Here is a 23,293-nt window from a genome sequence, read left to right as displayed (position 1 = left end):
TCTATTGCAGTCTCTTGCTTCTTATTGACAAAATTCTATGTATTTTAAGATTATTTTTTTCTTACTTTATTTAACAGTGAGAGCCACAAATTTTAACCTAAAGGTGGAATCATTACAATTCATCCTGCGGGGCTCAAGTACTAAAAATGTCCCCACAGTCTGTATAGAGGATGCTGATATGTTTCAGTTGCGATCAAAGTGATGTACTGCATGTGTGTGAAACAAAGAGATCCAGTCTGTTGTCTGAAATTCAATGAAATGACCATGTGTTTATTTCAAAATCCTCATCTAAGGCATTTAATAAGACACTGCATAAAGACAAAAACAGACACTTTGGAGATGTCAGTACGAATCAATGCTTCATTGTGTCATGGAAAGTCTGCAACCTGAAAAGACGACATAATATAGTTTATCTTCCAAAAATCATCAAAAACGACATAGTAAAGTATGCCGTGCAGTATGTATGTCAATCAATACGCCAGTATAATGTAATGTGAGGTGTAAATTAAAAAAGTTTTAAAAAAAGTTATTGAGACTAACCCTAACTTTAAGAAGAACATTCTGGGAACTAAAAGAAAACTTGCGCTGGTTGCATAGTACCATTCTCAGAACGTTTTTAGAACTAAAAATTGCTAGCTGGGTACTTAGTGATATCAGATCATCGTGTTTCATGACCACACCTAGATTTTTTCAGTGGGTTTTACATTGGATTGGAGCAGAGGAACCACTGTGTTCACATACCTAGACTTCAGTTTTACTCTCAGAACATTTTCAAGGATTTTAGCCTCCAGACCATTTTGACATAATAATAGCAGACATACAACACCATTCACACTCATACTGAAAAGGCAATACTTTATTATTAAAGTGTCTTTAGAATCAAGCTACAGTTCTAGAGATGATTGTGCCAAAAATGAAATTAAGTCAAGTTATGATCATCCATGAGCTGGGTGTTGATCTTGAGGCTTCAAAGTAGCTCTCTCTTCAGGTCAGAGGAGGACAGGAAACAGCTCCTTCTCTCACACTGAGCTGAGATGTGGGAATGCCAGAGATAGTTTCTCTCATTCTCCCTCTCCATCGTCCACAGCAGAGACACTTGGATTGGTCTCCCCCACAGTCCATTAAGGAACCCCAGATCACGAAGCTCCTGTCTTTGGCTTCTCCTTCATGTCGGTGTTTTCAGATGAATCTGAGAGAAAAGGAGTTAAGTTTATAAGGATCCTCATTATCTAACACCCTGTTGTCAGCTGGTCTTCCTTGGTTCATACTTTAACTGTCATATACAAGAAGAATTTACATTACATGCAAAAATATCAGACAACAAAAATCAACAAGCGAGATTTCACATTTTACCGTTCATTCATGAAGTTGATTGCATTAACCCCTTTGAAACCTGAATCAGCATCACTTTTCTTGTGCTGCGCTCAGGCCCCTTTTCAAAAGTTTTTTAACTTTTGAACTCTGAGCAAATTGGTGCAAATTATTTTGAAAGAATGGTGAAAAAGGCAATAATGAGCAACTTGGCAGGAAATGTCCCACAAAAATTGCTAGAAATTAGTATATTTGGAATATATTGTTTTATTTTCAAAAGGAGAAAATGTCCAGAAAACTACATTTATGGATATCATAATGATAAATTTAACATTACATTGCAGAATTATTTTCATTTTAAGCACAGCTTTTCCCCCAACAAGACGAAGCTGTCGTACAACGTAGCAGAGAAAAGTTGCAGCAGTGTGAAACGGCCGTTCAGCTTGACTCCACTCAGCTGCTGGTGTCACCTGCGACTCCACTTGTCAGATAGAGTGGTGAAGTAATGAGTCCTAAAAGGCGGAAGTCCGTTAGCCCTTTTGCACTTCCGGTTCCCTCGTCTTGAAGTCTATGGGTTTTTTTAATGAGTTTTTAGTAAAATGCCTAAAATAAGGTCTGTTGTTAACACAGGCTAAAGATATTTAGACGTTTTGTTCTGCAACATAACATACGTCCGTATAAACCCAAATTTTTTAACTTTTAAGGTTTTACTTGTCTTAAAAATGCAGTTGCTAACAAGTGGCAAATGGGACTACAGTGTTTATTGTGGACGTTAGATGTCATCACACTGGACACAGAGACTCAGTAAACCCACTCATCGTTTACAGCTTTACAAAGTTGCGCTCCAACTTGTAGATTTATCTGTTTAAAATATTTTTTGACTGTGTTCTAACGTGTTTTTACAGTGTTTGTATTGGTGACGTTTAAGTTGTGCGACCACGATGTAGTTTGTGTATAGCCTAACAATAGCTTTTTGTTTCTGGTGATTTCATTCACGCTTCAAAACACACAAAAGTGGTGTTCATCTGTGAAGATTGTCATACTTAACCAAATGTGTAAGTATCATAAACTTGTGTTCGTCACAGAGCTTATTTTTGTCAATAAATGAAAATCCCATAGAAAAATCCCATAAGGTTTTTGACATGGTAACCAGTGCAAAACTAACTTCCTGGTTGGTCTACAAAAAAATGTCATTCCTTCATCACTCTATTGCCAGCATCTGGTGTTCGAAACATAAAACCTGTTTTAACAGCCAATTGGCTCGCAGCAAAGTCTGATGGGCAAATCTCTCCGCAGATGGCGTGTTTACTTGCTGTGGCTGAAAAAAAGCCCTCAGGTCGTTTTGTTTATTTTTTCGGTGTTTCATCACTACTAGCAATGCAGCTGGAGCAACTATCTCACTATCCTCATTCATATTTTCAGATGCTAGAAATTATATTCAGCAATTGTTGAGTTTCGTTTGGGTGTCAGCCTAAATGCCTGCTTAAACTCTGCTTTTGCAAGAACAGAGGAGGCAGGTCAACCACTCACTGCCTTCATCTACTGAAATAATGATTCAACCAGTAAATCCACATCTTAAATAAATAAATGAATTTAGAAATTAATATGATACATTAATCAAATAATCAAATCAAAACAGTTCTATCATCTTAGTAACCATCATTAATTTAATCAATCTCATGCTGTTTCAAATAATTATTAAATGTATTTCTAATAGTTTTTTTTTAAAATATTTATGCTTTGTTTTAAATATTTGTACTACTTTTAAATAATTGTAACACAAACACAAACCACATCAGTGAATCAAATTACTTACTCACTTATCAAATGCTTCTATAAATAAAGTCAAATCTTGGCCTATTACTTTAAATCTTTTTATTACCTTTAAAATATAATTTTCGCTGTGAAGCAAATCAGTCATCAAACAACAAAATCTTATTAATGAATAACTCAGGGATTGACCACACATTTCGCTAAGAAAATAACCATGTCTTATTCAATACAGCCACATAACATCCCATTACACCTGGCAGGAGACAAAAAAAGAGTAGCTTAGTCTTTTTATCTTGTTCATCTGGTTTTCTACCAAGCGATAAGCGATAAGTTGAGAATTATTGACCAGCATATATCTAGAGCCCAACACCATATTACTGCTTTTACATTGGCAATATTATTGACCCCTGTTCTAGGCTCATTCCTCAGTACATCCGTTTGCTCTTGAAATGTCAATGCTGTACATCCAAAGTTGAAATATTCTGCATACATCACCATTCTTGCTTTATCTCATACCAATGGAAGAGGATCATTAAAATACTGAATATAAGAGAGGTCCCAACTAGCTACCCTGAGTAACCCCACCCTGCTGTCAGAAAAGCTACCATTGAAGAATACTCTCCTGGTTAGCTAACATCCCGTTCAGGAAACGATGGTGAGTTTAAAACTTTCTCATTTGATTTTTCTAAGTCACAAACATCAAACCCTAACATCAAATGCAGCACTAAAATCAGCTCATCAGAGCCCCCACCAGCCTCCTGTCACCCATGTTATCTAAAAGGCCTGGGCAGTGTGTAATATTTCATACCTTCATGTACTCAGCACTACAAGAAGACTTAAGGACAACTACTGGGTGGATGAAGACAGAGCTATTATCCTGTGATAATTAGTTTGACGCAGTAGACAGATAAATACAAATATGACAAAGTGACGCCCAGCAGGCTTTTTATGGATGCCTATATACAACAGCTGTAACAGATCTCGGGATACATTGTGACTTGATGAAATATTTACTGTTGGTACAGTAGAGTGAAGTGTATTTACTTTGATTTAATGTCAACATATAATTGGTTGAAGGTTGTCATGCTCCCTGTGTACACACTCACACACCTGCTGGAAAACAAAGCAGTCTTTGGAAGTACTTGAAATGACAGTGTTATTCTGCTAAAATTTCTAAAATACTTTTAGAGGACCTAAACACACTTTTAGGTGAGTAGAGCCTTTTGTTTCATGTTATTTCTATTTTCTTTGGATGTTCCCCTTTACTAAACAACAAAAAACCTACAAAATCATTACCCTAACACACACACACAAATATATGTGTGTATATATATATATACACACACACACACACACATATATATATATATACTGTATATAATATCATAAAACATTAATGTTTCCAGTGTGTGCAACCAATATGCACATTAAAATTTAATTTGCAGTTGTCATAATATAGGACAACAAGTTATATGTCACATGTTCAAATGAAGACATCTGTCACTCCATGTGTTTGACACACAAGCTACTAACTGTTGCACTGCAAGTAAGATCTTGTTTAATGCAAAGTGAAATACCATCAACGTGAAAAGTCGTCTGCGGTGAATTACCAAAGTAAGATGAAGGAGATGATAATTGTCAATTTGTCCATGTTGCATGTGTATTAATGAATTCTTGTATGGTGTGTTTTGGTTACCTTTTCACACCCATCTGATCATATTGTTCCTTTTAGAAGATTGAGCCACATTTCAAGTAAGCACTGAACACCCAAATGCTCTGTTTGGCACACAGTTACCAAATAGGAGGTCAAGGGAATCTAGGAAGTGCTTATCTTTGGAAGCACAGTTAACTTGTGTCACATGCAATGCAGAGTCCCACCCATCACATGTCACCACACTGGCATAACACTGTCTTTTAGTTAACTGCCACATCCTGATTCAGTGTGTACACATTTGCATGTTTTCCTTATGTCACTGCAGCTTCTCCTCCACTGCTGCCTCCACCTGATTTAGTGTTGACACTGATTGGATACTTCCTGGACTGTATGCTTCATAGTCATATTGCATCAATTGTTACATAGCAACAGGCTGCTGTCAATGTTTCGTACGGTAATTTCTGCACAGTCTTTTTCTGAAAGCTGTTTTGAATATTTATTCCCAAATAAAGTCAAATAAAAATAAAAAATGTTATTGGAAATTTCATTCACTCTCTCCATATAAGTATACCTTCTGTGTGTTTACCTGTGTGGCAGTTTGTGTGCCTGCGCTGGACATAGAGGAACATCAGGAACAGACAGAAGCCAATGAATGAGGCTATTGTACAACACAACAGGAAAGAGTAGCTGCCCTGACTGTGGATCACCTGCAGGATGATGGACAGACAGAAAGACACACATACACACACACAGACACACAGGCACACACACACACACACACACACACAAAGTGAGTTTTTATTTCAAAGAGCAGGCCGTTACACTAATCCTTGTGAACAATGATGGTGAGCCAGTTAAACAGTACTGTGAAGAAAATAATACTGTATCAAAAGTCAGGATGTCCCCATCACGTGCATTTGCTGTGATCCTGAGCCAAGTCATTCCACACTGAGTATGTGCCAATAGTCCCTAACCGATATTTCTATTTTCCTAGATAATCCACTATAAATAGGCTTCATTATAAAAAAACAATCCAAAGTTTTGCCTTTGCTTGACTATATAAACACTAGAGCATCAGTGACCTTGGTGAAGTGAGGTGTCTGCACAGAGCCCAAAGGCTACTGAAAGACAGCAGCCACCCCAGCCACAGTCTGTTCACCCTGCTGCCATCTGGAAAAAGATACAAAGGCATCATCTGCAGAACCGCCAGACTACAGAGCAGCTTCTTGCCCCTGGCTGTGAGACTCCTCTACTCCTCCTTTGACACCAAAGATATAGCAGGATTTAGGACCACCTTAAATTTCATTTCTTTTTGAACTACGTTTAAGAAAAATGACAATAAAATTACCTTGTACCTTGTATTGCTCTGCACTGCATTAGCCTATTTTTGTTTGTTTTACAAAATAATATATAAAAAATCATAACCCTTCCGTTAATCTTTTTGGCCTCGTCAACGTCTCAAGTTAATGTGTCTGTCCCTTTAAAAGTATTCTCCTGAGTTTGTTGCTTTGGTGCAGCTTGTGTCTGATTTACCTTATTTCTTTCATTTTCACATATTTTGGGTGGATCATGCTTATGCATGTTGGTTTATTGCTTGTGTGACTTTCATTGTACTTGCAGGGGCAAGTGAGTGTGGTTATTTTAAGCTCTGCACTGCACTCCTCTCCTCCTCTCTCCCTCAAGCAGGGTGCAGAAACACTGTGTGCTATACTTCAGAGCAAACCATGAGACTCTCACATTGAACTGGAACGAAGCGAGGGTTCCTAAGTTTGGTAGGCTAAATAGCAAACATAAAGATACTGCATTTTCGTTTGTCTTATGTTCTCAGACTGCATTTTTGCTCTGTGTTTCAACACAGAGCTTATCAGAGATTACAGAAAAAGACAACTGAGTGAAGGACAGTTGTGGAAGGCTGTGCCCTGCGTTGCTCTGCATGAACATAAAAACACCTGTGTGACAGCTGACACACAACAAAGGATCGGATCACTTTACAAGGTAAATTTAGCTGATCCTGATCAGACAAAAAAAATGCCTTGATCAGCCTCGAGTCCAATGTCTGAGATTGGCTCAGGACGTCCCGAGAAAAGAACCAAGCTATTTGCAAAAATCATTCTTATAAAAGTCATATAAAACACTGATTGTGGAAACCTTGGATTAAATGTATTCATTATTGTGAGTAAAATTGCATTCAAGAAGATAGGACAGCCATAAAAGATGTCTTACCAATCCAACAAGCAGCTGCAGCGTCATCTCTCCTGTGCTGGCACTCGTTACCAACACAGTTGTGGCACAACCTTCAGTGCAGAAGAAATAAACAGAAATTATCTAAAGTCACATACACCCAATACTGATGTAAACATCAATAAATAAATATGTAAATACTAGGACTGTACAGCAAACACTGATGATTGGTGGTATCAGTGTGAAAGGTGAAGTCAGCTAAATCACATGTGAAGCAGACACTGGTACAATCTCCTGGACTGATATATGCCAGTGTGGATTTGTAGATATGTACAATTTTAAATGTATTTTTTTCCCTGATTATTTACTAACTAACTAACTAACTTTACTAACTATGTATTTATCTATCAATTTAATTCTTCATTTATACACATCTTTCAGCTTTTATATTTGTTTGTTATTTTATTTATTGATCTCAGCATTTAACCCTTGGTTAAATGGCTGTGTTCATGCATATGGCATACATTCTTGTAAGACTGCTGTGTACTTTATTTAATATTGAAATTTCCAGCTCAGCTCCTACTGTGTAAACAAAACTGTTACATGCTTAATGTTAAATGCAAAAAATGCTCCATTGAGACCCTTTCAAACTGTCAATGCCATCAAAGTGTCAAAACATGTTTTGTATTATTTCTGGGTGTCATTCTGGGCTTTTGCCTTGGAATTTGTTCTTTTGACTATTTTCCACTTGATGATGTCATTTTTACCATATTTGGCATATGGCGAAAATACATTCTATTTACACTAGGTACACTGTCAAAAAACAATCAATGTTGCTGCAATTCACATATCCAGGCATCATCACAAAAAAATCATAAATAAAAATCTAATTTGCATGTGGTATATTGAAAATATATATATATATTTTTTTTTTAAATCTAAAAACATAGTGGCATCAAGACAAAAAAAAGTCATTTAAAGGGTTAAAATTCTGAAAAATAATGACTTTTTGATATTTATGATTAGGACTGACATTAAAAAAACCTCAATGAAAGTAGTTATAATAATTATAGTAGTAAATAATAAAATTATTAATGTGTAACATTTTTTAAAGCTTGATTGTGAAAAGCACATTTTGTGTGCAGAACGATGTAAGTGTGTTTTTAATTGACCTTTGTAGTCTAGAATGTCCTCTGTGAAGGCCAGCATGGACGGGAACACACTGCTGATACACAGTCCCAACACACAGGTACCGATGAAGAGAAACACACAGCTGGTGTAGAAGATCAACAACAGGCACTGCACCAGTATGACCCCCACCTGAAAGATTTCAACACACAGACAGTGAGAGTTTAGAGAAGGACTACAAGTTAAGAGAAGCCTGTTTTCTGCTGGAAACTCCCCAAAACGTACAACTATACTTGCAGTGCAGAATATGACCCATGCATTCAGTAACTATCAAAACTTAAAATGGGCCAAAAGCAAACAAATCTTGGCCCAGTTTCTAATTCTTTAATCTGAGTATCACATTACCAGCATCTAGATTTCCTCAAAATATCTTGTTCAAAAAGCCATTGTTTCTTTTTTCTAATATTATTACTTGTGTTTCAACTGTTGTCTTTTGTATTTTTGAGATACAGTTTGCATGAGGCCATCAGTGCAGCCCTCTGTCCACCTGACAGAAGCAACACAAGCCTTGAAGAAGGTTGCAGGAAACCCATGATCACACGGAGGAAACAGAGAAAGCTGTTTCAGCACAAAATGCAGAAATTGCAGACAGTAACTTTTCACAAATTGTCATGGGGCTTCTATGTATGAAGAACAAAAAAGGCTATCAATAAATAAATAAAGGTATATATAAATACTGATATGAATACATTAGTATTGAAATAAAAAATAACTAAATAAACGGAGGGATAAATAAATAAACACTAAAATAAGTAAATTTAAATACAATTAATATAAATAAATCCATAAAAATATAGTAAATAATGACTATGAAAATAAAAAATATGCATTATTGATTTTTAAAAAGTCAATAATTGAACTGGGTGTTAATAAATACTTAAATATATTAACTTTATTTTTGGATACAAGACAGAGAGAGATGGAGAGTCTGTCAGCATGAAACCCCTTCTTTTTTGTACATTATAGATTATCATCTCCATTGAGTCACATATGAGGCTCATAATTCCTGAGTACTGGTTTTAGAATAAGTTAAACAATTTAAATTAATAATGATTCCCATTATTCAAAAGACACTATAGTCATATTCCAGGTTATTAAATAATGAATTCACTATCAGAATGTCATAAAATAATAAAAACGCACTCAGAAGAAAGACAGTAGAAATGGTTCCTGCGCCTCTGAGCAGGAAAACAGTATCAATACAGAAAGTAGGTTGTTATTCATGTGCAGGTGTTTGAGGAAACAATGCTGCTCTGCCACTGATGACTTTATTGGCAGGGTCATCATAAAGAGGGAAAAAGTGAGACCGATTACACAGGACCCAAATAGGAGAGGGTCCCTAAACAGCCTGGAATAAACTTTGTATTGTATTTGTACAATAAAAAAAAAAAATAGGGGGGGGGGGGTGTCTCTAAGGCTCCTCTCACACCTTAAAGGCACAAAATGATTTAGTCCAGCCCTGCACAGGGTTCTGTCTCCGAACACAGCTACTGTAGAGTCAAGTGAGTAACTGCTTAGTGCTGCTGGAGAACCAACAAACACTGTCATGTCTTTTCCCAAGAAAGGGAAATAATGGTTCTAAAAAAAAAAGAAAAGAAAGAAAGCAAATAGATTAGTTCATTCATCACCAAAGGGTGCGACAGACCTCCACAGCACCTGTCTCAGATGCATCACACTGCAACGTCAGTTCGTCTTCCTGGTTATAGTGCTTTAGAACCGTAGCATTGGCTATTTTGTCTTTTCGCCTTTTAAAAGCTTCTTCATGTGTGTCACTTCACTCCCACATGTTCTCTTGTGTGTAAGCTGTCTACAGTCATCTGACAGGTGATGACAGAATGTGATGAGGTAGCTTGACTTCTCTAATTTGACGTGCCAAAAGCCGTGCTTTACATCACAAAGAGTGAATACTTCTGCCTTTGACAGCTGTAGGAGGATGTCATCAATTTTAGGGAGGGGAAAATGGCTTCTTTTAAGTGCTTGATTTAGTGGTTTTGGGTCTATGCAGATCCTTGGCTTCCCGTTTGGGTTTGTAACCGAGACCATACTACTTATCCAATCTGTACTTCTTTCCACAGGTTTTATGATCCCTTGTCTCTCCAAGTCCTTTAGCTCCTCTTTAAGTGGTGCCATCATGGCAACGGGCACTCTGCATTTTGGCAGTTTTACAGGTGGCACACTGTTGTCTATTTCAATGCTATAATCTCCTTCCAAACATCCATCACCGGTGAACACATCCTTAACTCAGTTTTGATTTTCTCCATTGCCATGCGTTTGTCACAGCTTTCCTTATTTTCCACAGGAGTCAGTTAATGTTTTACTATGTTGTCAATGGCCAGGATATTATCATACTACACTTTAATGAACCTCATGGCTTTACTGGCCTTTCTGCACCGTAAGTGGATCCTGGCATGTTGATCCACCACTTGAAACTCCAGTCTGTACAGTTATTACTGTACGGTTGTTTCTGGGGTTTCTGACCTTGCATTTACCAAGTGGACGTAGCCTTGTCTTGTTATATAGCACTTTCCCCGTGTGCTCCAGCTGTATGTCTGGATTTAGGAGATGTAAGGGGATGATGTTGCATGTGGGTCCACAGTTTACCTGAAAGTTAACCAGTTTTTTGTCTATCAACATTACTGCAAGAAGTTGCCGGTTCTGACTATGGAAAGAGGTCCCAACCAGACTGCTCTGAGTCAACAGCTCTGTAGGCCTGTACCCGACTCAGGATCAATTCAGTGGAATCAGATTTGTCCGTGTGATATGAATATTTGGCGATTTCACTGATTTTTGGGGGGAGGGTTTCTTGTCGTACAGTATTACAGTATACAGTTTGAACAGTCTGAACAGAGCTCAGGCAGATACTCAGTGTTACTAGAGAGACTGGATATCAATCAAAAGACAGAGACTGTGTCGTATTAATTTGCTGTGAGCTGTAAATTCACCACTTCCAAGCAGAAGAGAGGAGAAACAGCTGGAATTATCAATGAAATAAGTCCCACACAGCTCCTCTGCTGCCAAAACCCAGAATTGAACCAGGGACCTTTAGATCTTCAGTCTAACACTCTCCCATCTGAGCTATTTCGCACACATCTGCTTCTATGGTGGCCCCCACATGGAAAAATGAAACTAAGTAGCTGAACAATAGCAACTACTCAGAAAGGATCAAATCAGCTGTGACATCAACAATGAAATCTGTACGACATTAAATGGAAAGAGGTCCCAACCAGACTGCTATGAGTCAATAGCTCTAACCATTGTCATAGTTTGATCCCACAAGGGCCCAACTGCTGCCAAAATTCAGAATGGAACCAGAGACCCTCAGATTGTCAATGTTATTAATTAGTTATTCTTTTTTCTAAAATTTTGCATTTTGCATCTAAGGGCTGCCATACTTATTAGTTTCTTCACAGCTCTCAATTTATATGATTCCTGAGATTATGTTAATTTCATTATCCAAAGGTACAATTGGGGGTACATCACGCCTTTATCACTGCATTTATTTGTCCATATATTTAAAGACAAACAGCAAAATGCAGTACATGATATTTAGTTGTCCTTAAAGTACCTTAATCAAGTGTTGAGTATTACGAAGCTCTTAAGTTTAACTGTCATATCCTGTTGTTTGTACAACTCGTTATCCCTCATCATGTGTATTCCCACCCAGTTCAAATATTTGGTTAGAACTATCATACGACAGCTGTGCATGAGCTCTACAAGAAGTTACCGCTCAGTGACAGGCGCAACTTAATGTGGGAAAAACCTGATGCTGACCTGCTGAGCTCTGGCCTCACTGCACTGTGTTATCAACAACTCTACAGAGGATCTGTCTTGCAAATGTTTTTGCGTACCAGACTGAAGATGAGCAGCCTCTGTGCTGTGTATCTGTAGGACAGGTAGATTAAAGCCAGTCTTCCTACTGTGATGGAGGCCCAGAATACACTGTCCAGACTGCCAGCGGTCTTATGGCCCATCAGCAGAGGAGGGGACACTGCGTAGGTGTAGACGAAGCCAGTGTAGGAGCCCTGCAATACAACAAACACAGCAGGCTGTCAGCACAGACAGGAGCTTCCACAATGGTGCTCCCCTTTAAGTTCTTAAAGAGATAGTTTAGGTTTTTTGAATCGGGGCTTCTCCGTCTTCATTCTTCTGTGACTAAGAAAAAAAGTTGAATTTAAAAGGTGCACAGTTGTACTGCTCTGTTTAATAAGGAAAATAGGTGTGAGAATATTACTTTTCTTAACATTTTGTGGGTTGAAATATTACATACTGCCCAAGCCTAAGAAGTTATTTTGTGGGTGAAGTATTCTTTAATATGTGATGGATATCAGACATAGCTTTACTTAGAAAGCGAAGATCACAATGAACTTTACACATACGTGTATCATGTTTGTTTCTTCAGATTTGACTGAGTCGTGACTCAGATAAGGATTTAAATGCAAACTGCAGCAACTGAGTGCTAAGGGTTTTTAAGTAACTTAACTGCCTCCATTAGTTGTGGGTCACAGCGACTCCTGACTGTAACGTGCCAAATCAGCAGCCAAACAAAAAAAACTACCCTCCTCTTTTATGAACCCCAGCATGCACCTTTTCATTTTTACATCACGCAGTATCTTTGCCTTGTGTCTCACCCTCCACACACACCCACATACCCTGCTTTTGAGAGCTGTGTTAAATGCATGGTTGTAAAAAGTCAGCAGAAAGTCTCACTATAATCCCATCAGTGATGAAGAGGATGGCTCCACCCAGGGCATGTACGATGTAGAACGTAGCAGGGCGACCCCGCAGTTTGGCAGGGTTACAGCAACCAAACAAACTGCCATGACCTGGAGAGAGAGAGAGAGAGAGAGAGAGAGAGACTAGGGTTTTGTCATTTCTTTTGACTATAGCACTCACAAGCACACACATGCATTACCTTGACCACTGTCCCCAGCTGGGTTCACACTGGACAAAGAGTCTCTTTCCAGCAGACGTGGTCTGCTTCTGGAGCACGGTAGCAGTCTCTCATGGTACATCAGAGCAAGCACTGCTGCTGGCACAGGAAGCTTTTATGACACACACACACACACACACACACACACACAATGAAGTTATTGTTAACCAATTTAAAAGTCATCACTTCCTGTCAGCTGATTGAAAATTGTGACCTCATAAAAGTGGAATCTGTGTTTTCTTATCTTGTCCTCTGCTTCAAACATGTCTAGTTCAAACAGAAAAACACGGCGGCATCTCTGCTGAGGTGAGAACTTAGGAACTTATTGTTTCACCTCAGAGGCAACATCCAGGCTTACAGCCATCTGATAAAATGCAAATAATATGAACAAAACTGAAAACAAAGACATAATTCTAAGTTGCTCTAAGGGGCAGCAACACACAGTACGTTTCCATGCACTGTTAGGTGGAGCTACAGTTAGAGCTCAAATAGGCCATTTAATTGGACAACTGTCCTAGTCCCTGTACACAAGCACCAGGGGAGAGTGGATTTATATTAAGTATGTCTGACTCCACCACAGCAGGTAGAAATGCCCTTTCAGCTAGTTGCTACTGTACAACAGGTAGCATGTTGAACAGTGATAACTTGGATAACTTTTCGGTACTGTACATTTCACGCTCTGTTGACTTTTTTTATTTTGTATGTTTTCTTCCCTCCTTCTTCTCTTTTGTTTTTCCCAGCTTTCTTCAATGAATTTATGGGATCAAACCCCAGGGCAGAGACTATGGAGTGTGCACAGAGCATCCAAGCCAGTTCGGGTCAGGTTGAGGCATGAAACCTTGAGGTTGACCAACCAACCTCAAGGTGCGTTAGTCTGATTTCCATCAATTCAACTTAGTATGATTTCAGTTGGACTAACAATGTTTACATTTTTTTAAGTCCATTTTTTAGTGGGACTCTTAAAATAATTTCCCTTTTCCAAACATCATGTAACCATACTGACTCCTTGATTGGTGGCACACTATTTAAATAACAAACACTGGATTTTTTAGGCTTGGGGGATGATATCAAGTATTTTCAGGTCAAAAGGCTAAAGTCTAAGTGGAATCATTCGGGTTAAACTCTAAGTCATGCTACAAGTCTTTCTTGATTTAGTCAGGCCCAGCTAAACTAGCTAAAATGGTTAAGTTGGTTGACCAGCATGTTGAATGTATGTTTTTGCAGCATTTTTTTAAGGTTTAGCTGGTCATACCAGCGTGTGATGGTCACTCTAGCTGGTTTAACAATTAAAGTTCCTGTAAAACGCCTACGTGGCCTTGGATCGGAAATAATGACGGCTAGTGTGGTGGCTGCAATAGATATACACAGTCATCTCACAGTTGTGTTTTATCGACATTTTGAAAATGTAACAGGAACCTGCCTAGTGTTGCTGACTTCTGGTTTTACATTTTGGCCTACAACTACATCTGTATACAGTCATGTATCAATATTAAATTAAATTATACACCTTGACGTTCATTGTTACAATGAAAAAACCACACTTGTTTGACTGTATTATAAACTATTTATCATTACTACACACCCTGTGTGGAAAATGAGTAGAAGCTTTTTAGTTTCTAGCCACAGCATGATAAACACATAAAAGACTAATGATAGAAAATTACTTGGTAATCGTTTTTCCTGTTTTTTAGCCATGGGAGTGGCGAAGCATGTGGATTAGCATTGTTGGCCCACTACTTTAGTCCTAAATAATATATCTCAACAAAAATAAGCGATAAAATGGTAAAAAAAAAAAAAAACTAAAAAAAACTGGACAAAGAAACATTAGCATTGCTTTATCTCAGGGCACTGTATGTTCTGAGCATAGACCGTATAAATAATGGACATAGCCACAGGCATGCCACCCATTGGTATGTGGACTACTGTTTTAAAGCCTCAAGTTCGGCCTATTGGCCGTCGCCATTTTTTTTTAGAGCCAGAAGTGACCATATTTGAGTGAGAGGTTGGAGCTGTGAAGAAGTGTGGGTGTGATGGATCTGACTGTGAAGGCGAGGACACTATCAGCAGACAGTCTGTAACTCATAGTGGCTTGACCATAAATTCGCCCAACTTTGGGCCTTAACACAATGTAAACGGGTGAGTCATTTAAAAGTTCGCCCCTCCATGCAGTTGTCATAACTGTTGAAATTTGTTATTTGACCCAAACCATTTTTTAGCAGGCTGTAAACATCTGCATTTCTGGTGTAAAGTTGGGCATTTTTAATATGGAGGTCGATGGGGATTGACTTGCTTTAAGCCTCAAGTGGACATTAGAGGAACTGCAGTTTTTGGCACTTCCACAATAGCTTCATTTTTCAGCCCCCAATGTTGCAGCTTAATCATGAATACTCTTTACTCTTAAGTCAAGTGGCACAACTATACCAAGGTTTTACATCTAGCCTGCCAACCTGCTGCAAGACTCATTGTCATTTAACAGATTATAACTTACAATTGAGTCAGTGTATTAACCCTCAGGGACTGTGCATTTTACACTTTTTTCATTCATTTTTTCCCCTTTTTTTAAATTTTGGCTGTGTTCATGCATATGGCATGAATTTAGGCAACACTCTTTATTTTTGTTTGATCTGTGAATTTCCAGCTTAGCTCCTACAGTAAGTCTAAAACACACCATGGAAACAAATTTAATACCTTCAGACTGTTAAGTACAAAAAAATTTACCATAGAAACCCATTCAAACTGAAATTTTTGATCCCACATCCATCAAAGCATAAAACATGCATTGTTTGCACTTTGTGCGCAGAGTGATTTGAGTGTATATAAAATAAAAGCGGGCTCTAAGGGGTTAAGTATACTGGTATGCATTGGATATTTTTTTTTTTTTTTTTGATAATGCAAACTCACATTGATAAAAGCCATGATCCAGAAAGCGTACGACACCCTGGTGATGACCACACCCTCAGTGTGCAGAGGATACTGGGAGATGTTTGGGAATGCTCCGTGTCCAGCCAGGCTGCTGCGGAGGTGCTGCAGGTCTGAGCGAGATGTGGAGTTTGAGGTCCGATTGGCATCCAGGACACAGCTGTCCTCTGCCAGGAAAGGATCCGCCACCAGGGGACTAACCAGTGCTCCGAGGCCTATGAAGAAGTGCAAGGCCTGGGGCGACATATGAATATAGATCCCCTTGTGATCATACAATCAGCTTCAGAAGTATTTGGACAGTCACATCATTTTTGTTATTTTCGCTCTGGACATCACAACAATGGGTTTGAAATAAAACAATTAGTATGTGTGTTCAATGCAGACATTCAACTTTTAACCCTCTGTAGTACGATGTTGCCTCTGGGTAACATAACAATTTTTGGCTGTTTGAACTCAAACAATACATCCTCGATTATGTTGCAATACCTTAATAAAGAGCCAGGGCCCCGAGGAAACCAACACTAATGTTTATATTGTAATATGACTTTCTGAAGGTTATGTTAAGTCCCCTTATCAGGACATACCTCACATGGCTTGGCTCCATCAGCTTTCTACACAAATATTGTCTGAAAACATCCTTTTCTGTATTTTACTACCTGGAATAAATTGAATTCAAAATAATAGATGAGTAGAGTTTGATTTTTAGTTGTTTAATGGACTCAATTTGATAATTAATTCATCAAATGATAATGCAAATGTTGCCTTGAAGCAACATGATACCATTAGGGAATCCCACCAAGACAGTTTTTGGTTTTGTGTATTTAGATTTTTGTGCTATTAAAATGTATAAAAGTCATTAGAATTTTCTTTTTATCTCCACATATTAACTTGATTAAGTCTAATAATGTTTGCTGTATGCTTCAATGTTTTCCTTCCACAGACAGAATGACTGCAGTATGATTCTGTGACTCTTCCAAGACGAAAAGGGTAAAATAGTTAGATGAATTATAATTAACTTATGTTTGGTTAAGTTCATAAGTTTGGAAGACAAAAAGCTGCTGGCAACCAGCAGCAACACAACAAATAGTGGCAACATACTGTCTGTCAGAACGAAACTGAAAGCAGGCATTTAAATGTAAAACAAATATCAAAAACTGAAATGTAGCACTTTCATGTTTTGAAGAAACATTTTGGTTTGATAAATTATTGATGTAAGGTTTGCTGAAATATGCTTCCACTCTAACCCATTTATTCCTAGGGGCTTGTGCACTGTGCTACAATGTTGCCTTGAGGGTAACGTTCAGACAAATTAACTTATAAAAAGAGTTATTTTTTAAACGTTTTTTCTATATTAAATGGAATGGATCTTAAACGTAAAGGCTTTTGAATATTTCCCATAAAAAGTCTATGACATTTTATTAAACAGCAACCTTCTTTTTAAGCCATTATGATATAGAAAAAAAACCTAAACCTAAAAGGCCTAAAAAAAAAACCTATTGCAAACATGTTTTTACCAACTGCCATCATAATGCATACCATAAAATTAATATCATGTTAAATAAATTTGTCACATTCAAAGCAACATTATACAAGAATTTGTATTTTTGCAATTTGCAGTTTTAGAGTTTTAAATCACTGTTGTAAATACAAATTGCACCTGCAGGTTGCAAACTGTTTACACTGTCCTGATCACTGACTGTATTAAGGATGTAGCTACAGTGATGTCACCCACTGGTTTGTGGGTTTCTGTTTTGAAGCCTCTAGTTCAGCATTTCAGCTATCACCATCTTAACAGTGCCAGGAGCAGCAAGGAGCTGGCACTGAGGTCTGTAAGTATATAGTCTAATTAACCAAAAGGAACTCAAATATGTTGTTGTGTGGTACATATTTTTGTGCTGGTCCACATGAACAGTACAAACACACACACAAATTCACAGCTGTTCCTTCCCCTCCCCCCTCCCCTCCCTCTCCTCTGACCTGCAGGAAGGTGGCTGAGTCCTTCTGGTACAGCTTCACCAGCTGGAGGTTGGCAATGGTGTCAATAACACCCATGGCTAAACCAGCAATTGCCATGGCGACGGACAGCAGTACCACATGGTTACATAGTGGTATGAAGGAGAACACAAGTGAGATGATGAGAGTGCAAGAGAAGAGGGCAGACAGGGAGGACAGGAGACTGGAGGAGACACACAAAGACAAGAAAACAGACAGCATTATGCACCAGATTCATACTATGAACAGTCACTTAGTGAGAGGTGTACATTTAAGGCAGTGTTTTCTTAAACCCTTTGAAACCTGGATTGATATCAGTTTTAAGCAAACTAGTTTGAATTCTTACAAAAAAAAAGTGGGGGAAAAGACAATGAGCAACTTGACAAGAAATATTCCACAAATTGCAAGACATTACTAAAGGGTGACAAGAAAAGTTTCAATTATTATTACCTTTATTATTCCTTTAAGACTCTTAGTCAGCATTGTAAGTCAGATCAGGCTGATTTAAACAGAGAATTTCCAGCGTGTTGTCACAGTAAAGTCACCTTGATGGTCTGCTGCTCTGTTATCTTTACGTTATCACACCTCCACATTATTTTCACCTTGTACTCTCCTTCCTTCCTGCCAACTTTCCACTCTCCTTTTCACCTCGTCCTAGATAAAATTTAGTTTAACATTTAGTTAATCAGTAGTGGCAGCAATCATCTTAGGTCTTTTAGTCTTTGGTCCAGAAATATCTCAAAAACCACTGCATGAACTGCTATGAAATTTTGTACATAGATTCATAATCCCTAGATGATGAATCCTACTGACTTGAGAATCCCCTGACCTTTCCTCTAACCCCACCAGCAGGTCAATATCTTAAATCATCCTGTGAAAAAGCTTAACATCTACTGGACAGATTAGCACATTTTGTACTGGCATTTATGGTCCCAAGATGATCACTTACTTAACTTACTTATGTGATCCCCTGACCTTTTTTTAGTGCCACCAGCAGGTCAGCACTTTTAATTATTCTGTGAAATAACTTAACATCTACTGAACACATGTGCACCTCATTTGGTACAGGCATTCATGGTCCCCAGGTAATAATTCTCGCAGACTTATGTGATCCCCTGACCTTTCCTTTACTACCACCAGCAGGTCAACACTTTCAAATATTCTGTCAAATAGCTTAACATCTGCTAAACAGATGTTCACATCATTTGGTACAGGCATTCATGGTCCCCAGTTGATGAATCCAACTGACTTAGGCAAACCACTGACCTTTCCTCTAGCACCATCAGCAGGCCAACATCTTAAATCATCCTGTGAAAAAGCTTCACATCTATTGGACGAATAAGCACATCATTTGGTACAGGCATTCATGGTCCCCAGCTGATGAATCCTACTGACTTCAATGATCCCCTCACCTTTCCTCTAGCACCACCAGCAGGTCAACAATCTCAATCTTCCTTTGATATAGCTTTACATCTAGTAAATGAATTGGCACAATATTTGGCACAGAAATTCATGGTCTCCCAATGATGAATATCGCTGATCTTAGTGATCCTCTAACTTTTGTTCTCACGCCACTACAACATGGACATTTTTTTTTATTATGAGTGAACTGTCTCAACAGCCATAAGGTGGACTGCTATGAAATTTGCTACACAGATCCAAGCCCCCTTATAATGAATGGTAATAATTTGGGGGATCCCCTAACTTTTTATCGAGTACCACCATCAGATAAAATGTTCCAGCCCACTTCACAAGCTTACATTCCCTCTACTGGTCACAGTTCACTGGCTGCTTAATGTGTGAGGTAAGGCACAGACCTGAAACAACCGTCCGTCATTTGAATGTTGTAGATTTGCCAGTCAAATTTATAATGCAGTCCAAGTTTTAAAGGTGAACTCCTCGGGTGGTCATTGAAATACTCAGAATCCATACATCTAGTCAATCATATTAAATATTCAACCTGTGGTACACTACATTTTAGAAAATAAATATTAGTAGGAATATTTCTTTGCTCTTTAAATATATACAGGAATATTGACACATTCAAGATTGTTGGATGCATTTATACTACTCTTTAACTCTGCATTAATTAATTAATTTATTTACTTTGAAATCAGCTTACCTATGGTTTAGCGTCCCACAGATCTAAACACTGAATGTCTACGAATATTACAATTAATTGCTAAATCAACCAATTTCGCAGTCACATGATTTGTTATAGATCAAGAAGAAAACCACCTAAAATTCTGAACACTACTTTAGGTTTTACTTTAGGAACTTGTTATGGTTCTCTGCTATATTTTCATAAGGAAAATATTGTAATTACAGAAAATACTGTACATTGTCAAACCCCCCAACCTCAGTCCAGAGCATGTTCAGGTAAAATGGTTCACTCATACTTGTTTGTTTGCTTTTTAAATGGATAAATCCATTTATTAGGTCAGTCACTAATTCACTAAATCATTTATAAGATCGGGCAACTTTTCTGAGTGCTTTCCTGTTTCTCTCGCTGCTTGTTTCCCTGGTGCAGTACTGTCTACAACAGACGTGTGTGTGTGTGTGCACACGTGCGCAACAATGATGGCTTATTCTAAACTACTTAGGCTGACATGAACTCACTGCATCATCTTTTATATCTTTAAAATGACAAATTTAGTATGCATTAGGGGTGGGAATCACCAGAGGCCTGATGATACAATATTATCACGGTACATATGTCCCAACACAATATTTTTGCAATTTTAAAGCTGTTGTAATATGCTACATATTGCAATGAAATATATTGCGATATATTAGATATATTATGTCCCCAAAGGAAAACTTTATGAACACGTATTTTATCTAATAAGAAAAAAAGGTTTTAGTCTTTTCATCTCACTTTAGTAATGTTGTCATTCCTTTAAGGGTGATTCTGACTGATAATAATAATTCTGTAATACTGTAATGCGACGATACTTTTTTACTTTATTATCTTACCTTGAAAATCTCATAGCTCTGCAACCTAAATTTGAACCCTAAGCAAATCTGTGCAATTTCTTTAAAAAAATAAACAAAACTAATAAAAACAAAACATGGGGAAAATGCAATGAGCAACTTGGTGAAAATGTTCCAAATATTGCAATAAATCAATAAATGTAGAAAATGACTTCAATAAAGCTAGAGGAAATGCCTATGGGAAAAAGAAAAAAAGCAAAGGGAAAGTTGTTTTAGTTATGACTAATTATTTTAAGCAATTTTTTAAAATTATTTTTATGGATTATTTATTTTCTTTATAATTATTAGTAGTAGTTGTAACAGTAGTAGTGGTGGTAGTAGTAGTTTTTTTTCTAATTTGTTTTTACTGTTTTTTTAGGTAAATGTCTCGTGGTTTTTTTCTTCTTTTCTTCTTTTTCTTCTTCGTGATTTCTTGCAAAGTCCTTGATAAGTACGACAAATACAATTAGGCCTAGTGTTAATGGGTAGGTACTGAATATAAAAAATCAACAACTGCTGAGGTCAAGCAGCTCACGGACACACTGTAGGACACACACTCGCGCACTGAACACACTCACGTCTTCTTGAAGAGTCCTCCCAGGCTGCTGCCTCCCAGCAGGAAGAGCTGTTGAGAGAAGAAGACCCAGGTGATCTGCTGCAGGGTGGACTGGGTCTGACACCTCAGGTCCAGGACGGTGGGCCCCAGGAAGGCAATGCACAGGCCGAAACTGAAGAACACGCTCCAGTAGGTGAGAGTCTGCTGCCAGTGGCGCTTAAACAGCGTCCACATCCGCTCGTCCAGCAGCTTCATGTCGGAGGCCCAACAGCTGCCAGCGGCTCTCTGACACTGAGCGGCTGTGACATGCTCCAACACACACACTGCCAACCAACAAAGTCAACAAGGACTCACCAGTCATCCGGCCTACCACTCCCCACTTCACTCAGAGAGTCCTGTTGAGGGATGTGGCGCTGATTGGCTGATGTCCTAAGGTCCCGCCCCCTGTCTGACTGTTCATCTTTGATGCATGAAGACTTTGGTCATCCAAGTGCTGCATTTTCACTTTAAACAGAAACACAACACTATTCATCCATGAACACACTGGCCATGTTGTACATATCATCACCTTTTTCATCAAGTCATGCAGAAACAAGCTGAGAAAATATTATGGGGCTTTCATTGAGCAAACTTTTAATAGACCATAAAAATATTTACCTTAAATAATTTTGAAAACTGGGAATTCATATTTTTATGACATAACCAAACACAGCGTTAATAATCAGAATAACCCTTTGAAACCTGGATCAATATCACTTTTCCTGTGTACTTTACATACATTTAAACCTTCTAACCTGAGCAAACTGGTGAGCTTTCTTTCAAAAACATGGCAGAGAAAAGGCAGTGAGCAATGCTGTAAGAAATGTTCCACAAATTGCAAGGAATAATTAGATTTAGAGAATGATTTTTTAAAATAAGCTTGGGAAAATTGTTTCATGGAAAAAAAAAGCAAGGGTAAAAATGTATGGAGGAGGGAAAAGGAAAAAAATGAAGGGAAAACTATAGTTATGTGTATCATAATTACATATTTAAAATTATGTTACAGAATTAGTATACATTTTAAGCACTTTTTCCAGCTCATTCTCCGTTGTTGTTTATTGAACTTTCTTTTTCTTATTTATTTATTTATTTAACCAATATTTAGGACATTTTTGAGTCATTTCTTATTTCATTGTTCATGGCCCTCCCCCTGTGTTTTTTGAAAGAATTCAAGTCAGTTTGCTCTGGTTTCAAAGTGTTAATTTGTAACAATGTGCGATTTTTATTTTGAACACTGATCATGAGTGAAAAGTCTAATATTCCTCTTAATTTAATCAGAATAAATGTATCATAACATGTTATTGCTCAAGTAGGTGAAACTGGAAGTCGGCATAATACTGTATGGCTAATACTGTGTGTGATATTGAAAGACAAAGTGTCTAGAGTGCCCTACAGTTAAAGAGTAAACCGGATACGCAGACAAATGATTAGCAGCTTTAATGCAGATGCACTGTATGTAGACTAACATTACATATACATTATAAAATAATTAAAGAAAATAAATATGGACACCTTTAAAAAAAACTAAAGTGACACTGGATCAGATAATGTCATGACAAACAAACAGAATGGCACGTTTGGGATAAAGTCAGTGATGATGACAGATATAGATCATCTGATGTCGCTGCAGTATGTTCCCACTCAGGTCACCAAGCATTCTGTTAAGTAATGATGGAATGTAAAAGTTATGGGAAAAGCACATGAATGAATTTCAGATAGGTAGGTAGATTTGGCTCTTTAACTGCCTGGAACAGATCAGGAAACATTGGATAGTGGT

At 37.9% G+C, this 23,293-nt stretch overlaps 1 protein-coding gene and 1 non-coding gene across 2 annotated transcripts; both read right to left on the bottom strand.

The window, feature by feature from the left end:
* Window positions 1-838: 838 nt before the first annotated feature.
* On the bottom strand, window positions 839-21,852 carry slc60a1a (solute carrier family 60 member 1a). Its single transcript, XM_042498859.2, has 10 exons — window positions 21,500-21,852; window positions 17,934-18,132; window positions 15,939-16,190; window positions 13,020-13,149; window positions 12,815-12,930; window positions 11,956-12,129; window positions 8,092-8,239; window positions 6,962-7,032; window positions 5,325-5,445; window positions 839-1,189 (listed from the first exon to the last, which is right to left on the bottom strand). Exons 1-10 carry the CDS (start codon window positions 21,730-21,732, stop codon window positions 1,137-1,139), a joined length of 1,497 nt encoding a protein of 498 aa, XP_042354793.2. The 5' UTR covers window positions 21,733-21,852; the 3' UTR covers window positions 839-1,136.
* Window positions 11,119-11,192, bottom strand: trnaf-gaa (transfer RNA phenylalanine (anticodon GAA)). The gene has a single exon. It is a non-coding gene; the product is annotated as a tRNA-Phe (tRNA).
* Window positions 21,853-23,293: the final 1,441 nt, after the last annotated feature.

The sequence above is a fragment of the Plectropomus leopardus genome, chromosome 2 (genome assembly GCF_026936395.1).
Source record: "Plectropomus leopardus strain MGB_pleo_1.0 chromosome 2, ASM2693639v1, whole genome shotgun sequence".
In the NCBI taxonomy this organism is placed as follows: Eukaryota; Metazoa; Chordata; class Actinopteri; order Perciformes; family Serranidae; genus Plectropomus; species Plectropomus leopardus.
The sequence above is the reverse complement of the archived record's forward strand: the minus strand, read 5'-3'. Positions and strand labels throughout refer to the sequence as shown.

Coding starts and splice junctions, on each gene's coding strand:
- slc60a1a (XM_042498859.2), bottom strand. CDS start 21,732: ATGAAGCTGCTGGACGAGCGGATGTGGACGCTGTTTAAGCGCCACTGG. Junction 12,130..12,814: donor TCATCACTGATGGGATTATA/GTGAGACTTTCT, acceptor GTTGTATTGCAG/GGCTCCTACACTGGCTTCGT. Junction 7,033..8,091: donor GGACATTCTAGACTACAAAG/GTCAATTAAAAA, acceptor TCTGCACTGAAG/GTTGTGCCACAACTGTGTTG.